Here is a 16,528-nt window from a genome sequence, read left to right as displayed (position 1 = left end):
TATCCTGTATGGTCGCAGAGAGACAAGGCAATGAAAAAAGCCCTATCTCAGGTATTTCCCAGCCCCAGCTCTAAGTTTTAGGGGGTTAACAAAGGAGATTGTACAGTTTCCCACTAGTCCTCTCCCTGGTCTACTGATTCCTTCACTGCCAAGGACTCTTTCTATGACATCCGAGTTTAGGGGGAAGGGCAGATACTGTTGAAAGACAAAAATGCCCTGCAGCTACTTCTGGGCCCCAGGAATAAGTTGAGAACTTTACGCATGGAGGTCCAGGCCGAGCCTGAGGGCACAGCAACAATCATGTACGATGCATTAAAACAGTGACCTCTTTCTCTCCTTGCTTGGCTCACCTGTAGAGAAATTCTTATCTATAAGTATTAAAACCCACAGACAAAACTGTGACTCCATCCTCTATCCAGAAAGACCCCTACTATGAGACCTTTGACAAAAATGTTGCCAAGCTCGTTCTTTAAAATCAGAACAGTGTGACAACAGATTTGAACCCCAGATTCAGCCCATGTTATAGAGATGAGAACCGAAGAGATGTTTCACATCACTGGTGTGAAGCTATTTCCCATGTTTTTAATGACGCCGTGCTTCAGAGCAAATGAAACCCAACCTTCCCTTCCTTCCCCCTCACAGCACATGCACCTGGAAACCTTTTAATGGGTTTTCTGTTTGCCTCACAGGGGCTCATGTTCGTGCCTGAGCAGAAACGTGCATTGTGACTTGAACTCTTTCTCCTGCTGGATGACAGGTGATAAAAATCCTACAGATACACATATCATATGACTAACAATAGCACCTGGCCTGTGATGACTGGATCCGTCCTTTGCCGCTGGAGCACTTCAGAATTTAAACAAAGGAATTAAAATATCAGTCCTGAACCAACAGACCTGGGATGTTTTAACCCTTTCATAGGCACTTTCAGCTTCAGATCTCAAAGATCAACTCACGTAAAACCTTAAATGCTTTCCCACTCCTGCCTGCAGTCAGATTAATCCTCCCATACAGATTATTCCAGGAGACATTCGGCTCCCACAAAGCTCTCCTGCAGCTCTAAAAATTTCTGCTGCTGTAGGACATTAAACTACTTAAGCTAAAGGAGTTGTTTTAGAGATTTTAACAACCACTTATCAAAACAGACTGCTAGCACTACATGGCCCCAAAGAACCGTTCAGTTCAGCTTCCCTCTCCCAGGGCTGGGATCTACGAGGAAAACACCACAGGAGAATGCTGCTGGAAAGCTGTGCTCTACATCCACCCAGCAGTGCTGGCACATGGCACTACCTGATTAAGCTCATTTTACTTTCTTAAACTGCTTTCCTCCCCCGTCCCTACAAATACTCATACAAGTCACTGTACACCAGGCAACTTTAATTTTTTATTTATTTATTTATTTATTTAAGTCAACTAAGCTCAGATATCGCAGGGCACTGCTGACACTAAGTTTGCCACTGAGCTCCGCTAGCTATTTAAATTCCTGGGACACGATCAATACCTCATATTTAAAGAGCAGCTTCTGATGCTTTTTATTTTGTTTGAATCGCAAATAAGCCAGCATCATGTCACATACTGCTGAATGGCAAAATTTCAAAAAGAAAATCTTCCAAGGTGATTCTCATCTGTTTTGAAAAATCAAGGAAAAACACCTAAGAACTGGAAAATGAATGTGGCAACTCTGTGGCTTTTTTTTTTTCTGTTGTATTTGCACAGACAGTATGATCTTCAATAATACAGGATGTGCATCTAAAATGTCTAAGACAGGAATACTTCCTATGTATTTCCAAGCTCCATTCTTTTCTGACAAGTTTGAGCCTGGGTGAGCCAAATTACAAGCCAGTGAGAGAAGGGTTTTCTAGTACAAATCTAATCAGTCCTCCGCTCTGCTGATGTTGCTGAGTACCACAGTAGAGTCACCTTTTTCCAGGAAAAACTCTGTAAGTAAGCCCCTGGGCCACCATTTCCACACAATTTCATTGGGAATAGACCTTTTGTGTGTCAGAGAGGATTAATTTTTTTTTGTTTCGAAATGCCTTGTGCACAAAAGTTAATCCAAACCAGACAGGAGTCAATTAGGTCGTTAACGTGCTAAGCCTATTAACAGCCATGACTTACATTTCTTTCCCACAACAATGAAAAACATTCAGGAGTCTGCCTTTAAGTGGCAAAGCCCATGAGCAATTTCATTATTTTATGACACAGCTACTTGAAGCAGTGGCTGTTTGCACAAGCAAGCAGTACTCCCCACTGGGCTGCAGCCGGGTGCTTTGTTCCCCTTCTAGCACAGCCAGCCCGTGGGCAAGGCAAAGAACCAGCACCCAGGGCAGCCAAACTCTGTTCCCAGCTCTTTTGCAAACTCCTGCGTGCGTGTTTGTAAACCACACGGTTCCAGATTTTCTGATTTTCCTCACCTAATTGCTGAGGGCAGGACTAAAGCCATCTTGGTCTCACACAAGAACCAGAGAAGCAAATGCTGTCCCCAACTCCATCCTAGTTTAGCCCCTCAATCAGCACCAAATAGGAAAAAATCCAGTCACAGAGCTAGATCCATAGCTTCAAGTAAGCTTTGCATCAGGCTATCAATTTCCCTCTGCCTCAGATCCACACTCACTACATGGACCTTGCCACCTCCTCGGCATGAGCTGAGCTACAGCAGTACCGTGTGCAGGTGCGTGCATGTGCACATGTGCTCTGAGCCCAACAAGCATGAATGATGAAATTCAACCACTTTGCTTCCAGAAGAGTTTTAGTTCCTCAGTCCATGACATATCTGCTGACCTACCAAAAGTTCAGCTCCACACAAGAGAAAATAAAGGCCCTGCCCACAGGACTTACCGACAAGCAACACCAGCTAGAAGGCAACCTTGTGAATGAGCAAGCACAGGTCATCTCTGGAGGTACACAGGCCTGGTTAAATACAAAAACTTAAAGTATACACGCAAACTTTCTCATGCTCATGGCTGCCTATTGCAGCCAGTTCCTTCAGACCTCCACTTTGACCACTTTTGCCAAGAAAGAAGCCTTTTGTGCTGCTGTTTCCCTGTAGGTCTACCAACAGGGGTTGTTCTTGATCACTCTGTTCCCAAGTACAGTTCCCATACTTGTGAATCTCAGTCCTGTACCCATTACATTTGCTATTCCTGCTTCCCATTTTGTCCCTTTAACAGCAACGTAAAAGATAGCATAGGCATCTTCACCTGCTGCCTCTATATGGCATCCAGCCCATCCAGTACAAGACAGAACCTGAAATATTGGTGGGGCAATAGGGCAACAGAGGAATAAATAAAAAAAAAAAAAAAAAAGAAAAAGCAGAATATAAAGGCACCCTGAACCTGAAGAAGAGATTTGGCAGAGTTCCTAATACCCCCTGTATGCAACCCACTCAGATGGATTTCCAGAAAGGATAAAACTCATTTGCTCCAAATGAGACAGGAGCACCTCTTGCAATTGACCTCAGTTTCAAAACTCGGGTCTTTGCTAAAAAATGGTGTGAATACCTTCCTGAGCAGCAATCACGTTGCATGGTTAAAGCAGAAGTCAAAGTTTATCTCCTCCCAAATTGAAGGTTATAGCACGTGTCCTAACTATTTCTGTCCTTGTGATGTGGCTCTTTCTGCCTGAAGTAGCAGAAGAATTCATTAGCACATGCCATTTTTCACCACCTCCAGCTGCCCAAACACTTGAATTACAAAACACAGACATATCTGGCAGGACCACAGTCACAATTACAACTGCATACTCATGGCTGTTCTCTTGAGCCACTTCAAGCTCACCTGCTACAACCTTGCAGTGCTCATCAGGAATGTGCGACTTCATGGGATGGCTTGGTTTTGTGGAGCGCCTATGTCTGATGAAGTGTTCTTTTCCACTAAATGAGGTCTCTGATGTATTCACTGGTTGTATTAACATTTGCTCTGATCCAATTTGAATATAGCCAACCTGTCCACAAAAGAAAAAAAAAAAAGGAAAAAAAGGGTATCAGACAGTTTGGTATCCTTACCATTTTATCAACCCAGTCTTAACCTAGACCATTTCCCTGCAATCATTATCTACAGTGTGAGGAAGAGTGATTATGGTCATGTTCAATCTGCATAGTACAGAACAGAGATCTTTAACTGCTTCTCATATATATATGTATGTATTTTATTTTACGGAGCACTGTTTAGAAACATCATTATACAAGGTGTTATACATGTCCAAAAAATAAAAAATAAAGGAGGAGGGGTTCTTGTCAACGCCTTGCCTTTGAGTTCTTCCTCTCCCTGCAGCTATAACATCGCTCTGTCTGGAGCCATATATACATACGCCTTATGAGATGCTCAGCTCACATGAGAACAAACGAACCCTATTAAAGAAATGCTTTCGTAACCACCTTTCTGACAGCTAGAATTGCATTGCTATCAAACGGCATTTAGTATCTCAGCAGAGCAAGGCTGCCTGCAAACAGCAGACCAGCTACACACGTCATTCCTGCAGACAACAAGCGCTGAAGTGAAGTCACAAGCAGGACTTGCAGAGCCACCCACATTTTTTGTTACGGGGACCAAACAGCTTTTGCTGATTGCAGTAGGGGCCATATACAATTGCTGCTCTCCCTGCAAGCCATGGGTTGGGTTTCAGGGGTCAGGCTGGGCATGGACTGTTGTACCTTCCCAGTGACAAGCTTTTCCACCGTTCCTGGAATAAGTAACACGAGGAAGACAAAGACCCTGTCTAAATAACAGTAGACTGCACAGGTCAGAGCACTAAACCCTGCCTTTCTTGCACCAGCTCCAGACCTTACACCAGCGCTGGCAAGAACACCTTTGGAAGGCAGCTTCTGCCCCTGGAGAGCCCTCCTCTGCCTCTAACCGATAGTTTTTAATGGTCTTTTATGCCTTTCCCACTCCTTTTCTGGCATAGAATGGAGAGAGTGAAAGCAAAGATATCACCTTAAAACTTAACAAAGCTTCTAGGTTCAGTAATCAACGCCGAGCTTACAGCACACTGGAGAAAGTGAACATGTACAATGAGGGCGATTTTTTTATTTTTTTATTTTTTAACTTCCTTTTCATTGTACTGATCCAACATTATTTGTATGGCAATGAAAAGTCTTGAAATACAGCTCTCTGTAACACAGTCCCTTGGAAGAACTCTCTAGGTCTGATCCAACTTCTGCTAGCAAAGGAGGGCTTCACGTGGCCTGCCAGGAGGCATCCGACTGTGCCTCTGGTACACCTGGTGGGTAAAGGGGCTTCCAAAGGGCTCCTGGAGGTTGCCTGACTCTAACACCCATCCCAAACACAGAAAGGCAGACTAGACTCCCCCCCAGCCGTCACTGAGCTCTGTGCCAGCCAGGCAGCCGTCCAAAGAAATGCTCTGCACGTACATGCAAATTCTATATATTCAACAGCTGACTGTACTAATATGATTTATAATATACATTACATACGTACTGTAAATTGTACATTTCCACACCTCCCTGCCAAATTCAGTCCTCACGTACACCCAGGAAATCCCTTTGGCCTAGTATTTCCAGCAAGAGGAATTTCTGCTGAGAGAAATGAGAGCTCTCATCTTCTGACAGCCGTACAAACCGAACAGCGTTCAGGGGAAACGCAGGATCTCTCGCAAAGGGTCACTACTTTTCAAAGAGCACTTGAAGAAATCACTGTTTCTGTTTGCCAGGGCTGCAAAGCGTGCTGATAACAATTAGTCCTGTGTCTCAAAAGAGACAAGAGAGACCTCTTCTAAGGTCCGATTACCTAAAATGTGCCAGAAGGGCTCCCATTTATGAAGAAAAACAGACTTTTTTTTCTTGCCCCTACAGAATACACACTGGTTTACAAGACCCACTCTGCCCTGGAGTTTCCAAAGGGAATTCCTCTTCACTTACATTACAGGTTGGGCTTCGTCAGAGTTGTTGCACAGACAGCGAAAACTCCTGTGCCTTATTCCTCCAGCCTCCTTTACGATGCTCTCTGCTACTTCCCCTCCTCGTTCCAATCTTCCAGCTGGGAGGTAGCCCCAGCCCCCGTATTTAATATAGGTTTTAATTATTTAGAAGAAGGGTTGTAAATCTGGTGCCATGGTACTAAAAGCCACACCAGAGCTCCTGAAAACCTGCCAACCATTTTTGTTGGTGCCAAAAATATGTAAGAAGAAGTCAGTTTCATCACCACCCGACATTATCCCAACTTTTCTGGCATCAAGTGTGAAAATAATTTAAACCATTGGAAAGGACTTATGGTTCACATTTGCTTTGGAATTGTGAAACCTACGGAGGGAAAGAGCCATGCGTCTTCACCCTGGAATAGGTTAAGAAGCAATCTCAAGTTCAATCTGACAAGCCAACTAGAGTTTCAGGCAGGAAAGATTTGCAGGATTGGGCCTGTAAAGTGTTCCTTGGGAGTTACAATTCTCCCCAACTTTGCCAGTTGGGTTCTAGAGAGTCCTCAAACCTGCTGGCCCAGATGAGAAGTTTTGACCTAGTAACCCGAATCCTCTGGTCATTATTTTGCTTTTTCCATATGAAATGCACTCCTCCTATTGCCTCTGTCAACTCCGGACTACTCCAAGCACCACACGCTGTGCTGGCCTCAGCAGCAGGTATCAGCCGTCGGCACTGCAAATGCTCCGAGTTCTTCTCTAGTCTGTGCGATCTTCATGGACTGCAAAAAGCCAGATTTGAAGATAAAGAACAACAGAAAGCTACGTAACTATCAGCGCTATCTTCCCATGTCTCTGGGAATCATTCCAGTTAAATGAAATGAAAGGTGGCAGTTGCCCAGCCCGGCCATCCCAGAGCACCTGAGACACAGGAGCCATCAGAACACAAAAATTCGGAGGGGCTTAGAAGTTCAGCTCACTGTCTCAGGGGAGACCTTATTCTGCCTCTTACCTTATTGTGCTCTACAACTCCCTGAAAGGAAGGTGTGGGGAGCTTGGGGTCGGCCTCTTCTCACAGGTAACTGTGATAGGACCAGAGGGAATGGCCTCAAGTTGTGCCAGGGGAGGTTCAGGTTGGAAATGAGGAGACATTTCTGCTCAGAAAGAGCCGTCAGGCGTTGGGACAGGCCGCCCAGGGAGGTGGTGAAGTCACCATCCCTGGGGGTGTTCAAGGAGAAGTTGGGCCTGGTGCTTGGGGACATGGTTTGGTGGTGACATTGGTGGTAGGGCAGTGGTTGGACCAGATGGTCTTGAAGCTCTTTTCCAACCTGAATGATTCTGTGATTCTAAATTCATCATCATCTGTATTATTAATCTAATCTGGATTTTACAGCTAGCATGACAGGACCATATAGCTGACAATCACTCACCTTCGTTAATAGGACAGGATGGAATAATTTCCGCCTCAGAAGGCAGGCAACCAAACCAGCAAGTCAATTAAAAGGATCAGATACGCTGCCCAGTACAGCCCCACGGACTGCAGTGCTTGGCAGTGGCTGCATCCTCTCCAACCTATTCTCGTGCTACCCCTGGCTCAGCCTTCCTCTACACATCTCCCCGGTCACTGCACCTTTTCCCTGCCTAAATAAAAGACAGCAGGGAAGGAGGCAGGTCCTCACCCTGTCCCCCCAAAATCACAACAGCAGCAAAGGGACCACTAGGGCTGGCACTCGGTGTTTTTAACCACACCGTCCTGGCTCCACTACCCCATCCCCACTAGCACCGGGGGAGATGCAGCAGCTTGAGGGCGAACTCAGGACAGGAACCCAAAGTCTTCAGTGGTCTCTGTGCCTTCCCACGTGTTAACAGCCTCCAGCAGTTACACCATTTTTCCAGCCCTTTTGATTTTCACAACATCTTTGAAGATCTGTGCAATGCCGGATCTTTAACAGATTTTTCTAAGTGTTCATTAGTTACAAACATATGAACACGCAGAAAAGAGAACAGTTAGAATCATCTGACAAATCCCATCCCCTTCTCAATTTCTCAAGTGTTACACGTAAATCTCAGTTTAACCATTTCCTCAAAGTTAACATGAAGTCAATACCTAAAATGAAGGAAAAAAACCTACACAGATTGGATTTAATAAACTTCATGTGGCTTTCAGACCTGTCCTTCTCAGCCATGCCTCGGCTTTAAGTCAATTATTATTTACAAGTGCAATTCAAGCGAATTTAAAACAAGAGCTTTAAGGCAGGCCTTGCTCCAGCATCATTTCAGCTGGACATACCCACGAGTATCTGCCTGCACCTCCACCTCGACCTGCCCCTGCCTCCGAGACTGCCAAGCGAGGAAACTCCCTTTTGTTCACTGTGGAAGGAGAAAGAAAATCCCAGCACAAAGAAACCCAGCACAGCAATTTTGAGAGGTTTAACTTCATGGCTTATGGACCAGATATGGATGAATGCCAAGCAGCTCATCTCCTGGACGAGAGGATTTGACAGAGCTGAAGGTTTCCTGAGGGGAAATCGTATCTTCTTATAATCCTAGCATGCCTGCACTGCCCTTGCTTTCCATCCCAGCAGAGGCTCTTGCAGGCACCTGAAGGGCAGCACTGCCCTGTTGCACACACGAAGCACCTGCCACCACTGGAAAGGGATTGGGTTCACCGCGCTTCAGACATCTGCCTTAAACCAGGCATCGTCTCCCCAGCAGTCAGTGAAGAAAGGCCAACACATCCAAAGGGACGATTCCCCAACCTAGGCTAGCTAAGAAATGGGACAAACCATCAGTGAGGTACTTACTTGAAGCACCCATCTTCTTCCAGCTAACTGGCAAATGCACGTTTTGCATTTAACCCTGTTTAGTACCCAAATGACCATCACAACCCTATGATAATAACCATTTTGCCTCATCACCTCCACCAAACTTACAGAATCTCTGCCCAACCTTCCTGAAAAAAGGGAACAGCTGGCTGACACAGCAAGGTCCAGAGGGACGCTCTGTTAGCTCTCTTTGCCCACACTTCCCAAACTTACCAACAGCTACACCCTCAGGAAGTCTGTGGATGGTGCCAAATTGGGAGGTGCAGGGGATGCAAATGAAGAGTCACTGTTCAGAAATATTTGAAGAGGTTGGAAATTTGTCCACTGGGAGCTGCATGAGGTTTGCCAAAGGTCACCATACACACTTGGAGGAAAAGAACTCCTTTTCTTCTTGGTGTTGATCAGACAAGACTACACAAGGCTCCTAGAGATGAACCTGAAGTCTGTTTAAATCAAAACCTAACGCTCATTTGGATGTACCCATCGCCCTCTGAAAACTTTTTCAAAACTTTAGGTATAACATAAGAATAGCCTACACCAGCTGCAATGCACTGACACTGCAGTCCAACAGACTGAACTTCAGCATGTCCAAATGACTCTAGCAAGAAGTATAAAAAAAAAAATGAAATACATCGAATTTCTTTGGGAATCCCACATTTTGGAGGCAGCGTGAAGCAGCACCATGCAGCTGGGGAAGAAGCCTCCCCAGAGGCCAAATGACCCTGCCTGTTTCCTCTCTCTTGGTCCACAAGACAAGATAAGTCACAGCAGGACTCAAAGCAAGCACCACTGCAGTCACAGCACAAGTAGATCGTGCTGAAAGGGCCTCCTCTGCTCTGCTCCCTGCACTTGAATCAAAGAAGTGCTGCAAAACGTAACGCTGCCCTGCCAAACTTTGCTAGAGAGGGTAAGGGCAGCACACAGACAGCAACAGGCAAAACATCACTGAAATTTCACCTGAAAGCAGTTCTGAGAAGTCTCAAGCAAACTGGAATTTCCACACTGGGAAGAGCCATACCTCATCTACGACCTGACCTCAGACGGCTGGAAGCAGAAGCCTTAATCCCCTACACAATTCACCTCAAGACAACCCACGTTGTGGCCTTACAGAGCTGGAACTTCCCAAAAAAGCGGCGATTTCCTGTGCTGCACACTGTCTTGTAGCATCGGTCAAATGAGCTGCAGAACTGTGCTCCTGCCCGTGTCCCTGCAGCACCAGGAAAGGTCAGCTCAGTCCTGCGGTGTGGTCAGAAGCCAAGTGTTTACACAACTGAATTCCCCAGACAAGGCGCAGCGCTGCCAAGTTGAAGGCAGTAGCGCTTTTGGGGAACTCGGTAACTCTCATCTACGCGGCAATTCCCAGGTTGTCAAGGAGGATGGGAAAGCTGTGGTGTCCTCACAAGTGCTACCTTTAACCACGTAGACAGGACCTTAGGTAAACCATCTCTAAACACGTCACGGCCTGGTACAGCTACAAGCCACCCTTGAATCAATTGCAAGCTGCAGCAGGAAACTACACCAGACAGCAGTTAACAGCAGTATCTGCAAGCAGAGTTTAAAAAACAAAACATAACCTTCAGATGTCACGCTGGGAACCTGATAAAACCACCAGGAAGCAATTGCTCAGTCCGGTGTTGGCTCTGTTTTCATGCCACTGCATCAGGGATTTTGTTTTCCTTAGAACTCCACCTGCCTCGGTCATTGTACATCACTTTCTGTGTGATTTATGGCATGGTTGAGGAATACAATTACAACAAAGTCTGAGCCAGGAGATCAGGATCCAGTATCGTTACCTCTGTTACCGCTGTTCTCGACGAGATGCCTCGAGCATCCGTTTCCAGCCCCATTAGCACTCCCACAGTGAATTTTTCAGGAAACATCCCACTGCAGCGCTAGCATTGCTCAAGACACGACTGACAGGATACACAGGCGGCAAGGTTTCCACAATCAAGCTCCTTCTTTTAGCCCACCACGCAAACCTTGACTGTTTTCCCACCTGTGAAGCTGTGCTGCTGCTGAGGGCAAAGCCTTATTTTTTCTGCTGCCAACAGCACCTAAGGAAGCAACTGGAATATACAAAGAGTGCTGCAGCAATGGTTTGGGTATTGTAATTGCCAACTAGAAGGCAAACAATTTGGGCTCTGAAGTCGCCTGACTTCGGTTCTGCTCTAGATTCAAGGCACTCCTAGATAATCCGAGGCAAACTCTTCATTCCTCTGATCCCTGGAAGTATCTTCCCACTAAATCGCATAGCTTTCATCGCAGGTATGTGGATTTAGCACAGCCACTGCAAAAAGCTGAGTAAACACTGTGACAGGAGGCTAAAATCTGCTGTGCTTCATGTTTACAAGTAGGCTTAAGAAGCCAAAAGGTCAATTTAGCCAGAATATGGTCTACATGGTGACGTGGGTCAACTTAGAGAACCCATTTCAATAGCATGAGGTTTATCTGAAGTTTGGGTTCAGCCTAGAGACTCTCAGCTTTCTGCTCTCTATTTTTCATTCATGAAGGTGATATAAGCCTCACTCACTCATATGTACCATGCCTCTGCTTTGAGCCCTTTCTCCATTCCTGGTGATTATCTGAATGTAAAGTAAATGAATGGATTCCTCTAAAAGGAAAGGAGTCTCCTGACATGCAGAAACACTTCTCTCTGAATGCATCTGCCCACACCACTCTCAGCACTCCCAGGACCAGACTCACAGGCAAACTGAGCAGAGCTTTACCAACACTGCCACTGACACGTGTGGCAGTATTGATTTTGGTCCCCCAAAGTGCCACAAACCAGCAGCTTTCACAGAAGTCACTTTTTCATCACAAATTACGCCAACTAGCTCAGTTATGTCAATTTAGTCATTGCTCAGAATTCATGACATAAACAGATCCTGCAATATTGCAGCTCATATTTGCAGAGTAATGAACAAAGGCTAACTAGTCTTGTTTCTTTTCCAACTTTTCTACTGGGAGCATCGCCAATCTTTTTCTCTCCCCCTCCTCCATTCCCTGATCTCCGGCAGTTAATACCGTGCCTACAACTACATTCTTCTTTCTTTAAAACATTCCTTCTCTGTCTTGTGTGCTTTTTAGCTCTGCTGGAGTTGGTAGCATTGGAAGCCCAGCACTTCATGAATGGGAACAACAAAATGTGCCTGGTGACAAAAGCACAGAGCTGTTAGTGACTTAAAGCTTGAAACAGGTATCGGCTTTAAACTCAGCAAGCCCTCGGTGGCACACATTTCGGTTTACAGTGCCACTCAAATCCTCAGCATCTTGAAGCCACTTTGTGGTGTTTTTTTTTTTAAACCTGAGGCACAGCGCCCTCATATGGTTCAGGAAGGAGGGCTGGAAGCCCAAAGTGCAGAGCACACGGAGTGTTTAACACTGCAAAGAGTTTAAGGTGAAATATCCCTCAACAGTCCTGCACCAGGAAGTTAGGCACGCGTCCCAGGACTACTAACCGGGAGTCACGCTTAATGCCCCAGTGACTTTCTGAAGCACTTTCAGCAATTATTACAAGCTATCCCTTGTCTTGACCTTCTAAACCTCCACTGAGAATCACGCAGGCCTTCCCACGTAAGATCGCCTCTCCTCGCCAGGACGCTCACAGATCCCAGACCCTGAGGGGCCACCTGAAAACACTACGTAGAGAAACCCAGACACCTGGCTGGGAAAAACACCCTGAAAGGGCAGTGCCACAGGCGTCCCCACAAAAGTCCCTCACGCACCAGCACCAAGTGGCAGGGGCAGGCTGAGGGAGCAGTGCTCTGCTGAGGCGCCGCTGTCCCAGGCTGTACCACGGTGTCCCCTACACCTGCTGGAGAGGGGACCAGGGCAGGCAGAGCCCACCAACCACCCAAATGGCAGGCAGCACCACCACAGGAGCACTCACCAGCCCCAATAGCACTCTCCAAACCCCTTAGGTGAATGTCTGCTGTGGGGGTGAGCCTTGGCCCCTCAGACATTGAGGTACAGGGGCAGCTCCCAGGGGCTGACAGAAAGCCCTCACGGGGGGACACCGGAGACACAGCGTGGGACAGGGGGCCGAGGGGAGGTGCTGAGGGGAAGTACTGAGGTGAAATGCTCAGGGGAGGTGTTGAGGAAAGGCACCCAGGTGAGGTGCTGAGGTGAGGCGCTGAGGGGAAGTACTGAGGTGAAATGCTGAGGCAAGGCACTGAGGTGAGGTGCTGAGGTGCCTGCACAACCCCACAGCCTCTTTTTGCCTCCGTGGGGCATCTCCCCTAGCACAAAGCCCTTGAGGCAGGGGACAGCGGGGAAGCTCCCCACAGCGCCTGGAGCCCGAGGGGACGCGGGGTAAGGGGGACACCCGTCGGGGCGCGCTGCCAGTACCAGCCCGGCGCAGGTGCTGAGGGAGGCGAAGGAGTCGCTGCGGTTCAGCACGTGTCCCGTGTAGAAGCAGAGCCGCTCCTCCGACGGCCGCCGAGGGCCGGCCGCCCGCCGCCCTTCCCCGCGCCGCTGCTCCACCACGAAGTCCCGGGCGAGGAAGCGGAGGTCGCGGCGGAGCTGCAGGTAGAGCTCGCTGCCTCCGGCGGGCAGGCGAAGCAGCAGCAGAGCCTCCGCCGCCCTCCGCAGCGCCCGGCGGCGCCGGGGGCCGCCGCCGCCGCGATCCCCTCGGCCGGCGGGCGGCAGCAGGTGGATCTTCTCCAGCGCCACTCGCTCCGGGATCACCACTTCCAGCTCCGCGCCGCCAGCTGCAGGCGAGAAGGGGAGAGGGGCTCAGGAGCACGTAGCCCCCCCCCTCCCCAGCACCACCACCACCACCCAGGGCACGACGGGGAGGACCGGGGGCTCGCAGCCTTTCCCCCAGCCGGGGCCGGTCCCGTGCCGTTTCCCCCCCTGTCCCTCCCCGCGGGGCCAGCCCCGAGCTCGGGTTGCAGCTCGGCGGCTCCGTGCGCTGGAAGCTGCGAGCAGGCAGCGGAGACAATGGAGCCAGCGGTGGGGGAAAAAGGGGATTTATTGCGCTCGCCGTGCGCACACGGATGAGAGAGGCAAAGCCGCGCGGGGAGGAGAGGAGCGAAGCACAGGCTGAAGCCACTCGTTATAAAAAATAAATAATATAAAAATAAATAAATAAATAGAGTAAAGAGAGCGTAGCCGCGAGCATCGCGTTTCACCAGCCCCAATAAAAAGCTGCAGGGAGAAGGGGGAAAAGCAGCGCGAGCCGCAGCCGAGCCCAGCCAGCAGCGCCCCGTCCCGTCCCGCACGGAGCCCCGCGGCAGCGGGCGGGCAAACAGCGGAACGGGGACCACGGAGCCGCACGGAGCCGTGCCCTGAGGTCCGCACCGGCACCACCGCCAGCACCGCCGGGGGAGCGCAGCGCTACCTGTGGCGGCGTCCGTCCCGCCCAGCAGCAGCAGGCAGGGGAAGACGAGGGGCAGGAGGCAGCCGTCGAACATTTTCCGGCAGCGGCGGGGCGCGGAGCGGAGCCGTGTGCGCGCTGCCCGCCCTCGGCAGCAGTACGGGGCGCCGCCGGCAGCCGCGGCGTGCTGGGCGCCCGGCCACGCCCCCCGCCCGCGGCCCCGCGCCGCCATTGGTTGAGCCGTCCTCTTCTCCCCGCCCACCGCTCGCTGATTGGCTGCCCGCGAAGGAGGCGGGCGCGGAGGGGGGGAGGTGGCACGTGGGTGGGGGCGGCCGGCGGGGGGCGCCCTTCGCTGCCCCTCAGGGGCTGGGGCGCCATCTTGGGGCCGTTTTAGGGCTGGCCCGGGGCCATCTTAGGGCCCTCAGCAGCCCCTGAGCCAGGGGTGGGTAATCGCTGAGGGGCACAAAGCCTCTGGCACAGCCCAGCTGGTCGCAGAGCTCCGCCACAGCACCTTGTGCTACTGCTGAAAGATGTTGGATGAGAAGTTTGAAGAGTTCTCATGATAAATCCATCCGTTCCGTCATTCCCTGTAGCCTTCTCCACCAGCAGCATGTCAGGGCTTGATCCCCTCCGTTATTTCTCAAAAGATCAGGAAAAATGAGGTTGGGAATATCTGGGTGCACGAAGATGTTAGACAATCAAAGATGTTAGACAAGCACTTGTTATGCTGGAAGAAAGAAAAAAAAAAAAAAAAAAGAAAAAAAAAAAGGCAAAAACCAAGTGCAAAAATCCCTTGAGATCCAAAGGCTGGTCTTTAAAGTGATGAAGAGAGTGATTTAAAGCAGGCAGGACAGGCTGTTGGTGCTGGTCAAGAAGACACTTTGGGAGAAGATGAGGAGGAATTCAGCCTCCAGCTCCCATTCCTCTCACTGCTCCAGGTGTGACACACACATCCTCACACATGCATGTCCTCACACACACGTCCTTGCACACTCACATCCTTACCATGCACAACTGCTTCCATCATCACCAAGATCCTACAACCCCAAGAGCTCCTCCTGACCTGATGGCTTGGCCAAGCCCTGCGTGTCCTCAGCTTCGTGGAGGTCAGAAGCCAGCCTGGCCCAGGGGCTGTGGAAAGCAGGAGGTGATTTCCACCAGGAAAAAAGATTTCCACTGCATTTGGTGGGCTCTGGATCAGGTCCTGTGCCGGCATGGCTAGGTCGTAGACAGCAGTAAGGACCCAATGTGTTAGCAGCTTTAAACTGCTGCGGCCAAGCAGAGCAGCATCTTGGATTTTAAACTCGTGCAGAAATCTGCAACTCCTTTTTTTTTTTTTTTTTTTTACTGAAATCGTAGAAGAATTCAAAGGAAGACCCATAAAAGAGTGCGAATGACTCTGGCAGATCTCAGCGCAGCACTTACACAAGGATTGTCCAAAGTTGTACTGACAGGGGTAATGGCTCTGAGACGCAAGCAAAGGGAACCAGATTTGGATGCTCATCCCTGCAGGCAGGCAGCTGGGGTAGTGCTAAGGAAAGGGCCATTTGAAACTAAGAAAAAGGCTGGCAAGAAGCTTTGCAGACAACCAGGTTAACACAAAATGGAGGGAAGAACAAAGAAACATCAATTTAGAATTATTTCAGCAGTATCGTCAAAGATTTCCACTCAAGAAATTTCACCCAGCATGGTCCCCTCCTTTCACTGGGGTAGAACCAGACTGCAGCAAGACAGACAGAAAGAGGAAACAAAGCACACGCCATCACGAGGGTTTGGCCTCCCTCTTCCTTGAGCCAAACCTGCCTCTTTTCCCAACTCGCACAAATCTCTCACAGCCTTATGGCTGGTGCCCCATCTGCAACAGAGAGCACCAGGTAAGACCTCAGACATTCAAGACCATGCCTTTGCCTGTTCAGAAAGGGTGATGTTCTGGAGACTTCAGGCTAAGAAATGCTGTTGCAGTCCAAACTGACAGCCCCTTGCTTGTCAGTTTTACCTTTTCCATTTCTGTGGAAGACGTTTTGTTTTCCAGTTCTGTTCAGGATTTCTTTTGTTGCCTTGCATGAGCAGTGATTGTAGTGTATAAATCACGTTACCAGATACTTGGCTGCATGCTGTGATGGGCAGGTTAACCCCATTTTCTCTCTTCCAGGCATTGTGGCAGTCCCAGGCACCAAGAACCACAAGGAAACTTGTCTCCCCAGCATTGCAGCACTGGGAAGACATTACCAGCCATCAGCAGCAAGATTGAAACTGGGGATCCAACCAGTTCCCAGCAGACAAAATCTGAGCAAAGCCAGGACCCGTGTTGCAAATTCACTTTTTTTAACATGAGATCAGGTGAGATTTAAAAGCTCTGCATTTTCCAGTCTCTTTTAAGGCTTGGTCTGTGCTCTAACAAGAAATAAGTTACCAAAGCCAAAGGACTGGCTCAGAACCCATGCAAATAAGACAAAATCTCCATTTGGGACTGTCTTGCGCTATGTCAGTTGTGGCATAACATGGGTAAGGATAA

The 16,528-nt window shown here is 49.0% G+C and overlaps 1 protein-coding gene across 3 annotated transcripts in view; it reads right to left on the bottom strand.

The window, feature by feature from the left end:
- ADAMTS17 (ADAM metallopeptidase with thrombospondin type 1 motif 17) overlaps positions 1 to 14,197 on the bottom strand; it is a 173,853-nt gene extending 159,656 nt beyond the window's left edge. For all 3 annotated transcript variants that reach the window (XM_068695902.1, XM_068695903.1, XM_068695904.1), the window contains exons 1-3: positions 14,038 to 14,197; positions 13,044 to 13,405; positions 3,777 to 3,942 (exon numbers count right to left, since the gene is read on the bottom strand). In XM_068695902.1, the coding sequence (XP_068552003.1) occupies positions 3,777 to 3,942; positions 13,044 to 13,405; positions 14,038 to 14,110 (601 nt within the window). In that variant the 5' untranslated portion in view covers positions 14,111 to 14,197. The remainder of the gene's footprint in view (positions 1 to 3,776; positions 3,943 to 13,043; positions 13,406 to 14,037) is intronic.
- Positions 14,198 to 16,528: the final 2,331 nt, after the last annotated feature.

This window comes from Anas acuta, chromosome 12 (genome assembly GCF_963932015.1).
Source record: "Anas acuta chromosome 12, bAnaAcu1.1, whole genome shotgun sequence".
NCBI classification, from domain to species: Eukaryota; Metazoa; Chordata; class Aves; order Anseriformes; family Anatidae; genus Anas; species Anas acuta.
This window is presented reverse-complemented; position numbering and strand designations above follow the sequence as displayed.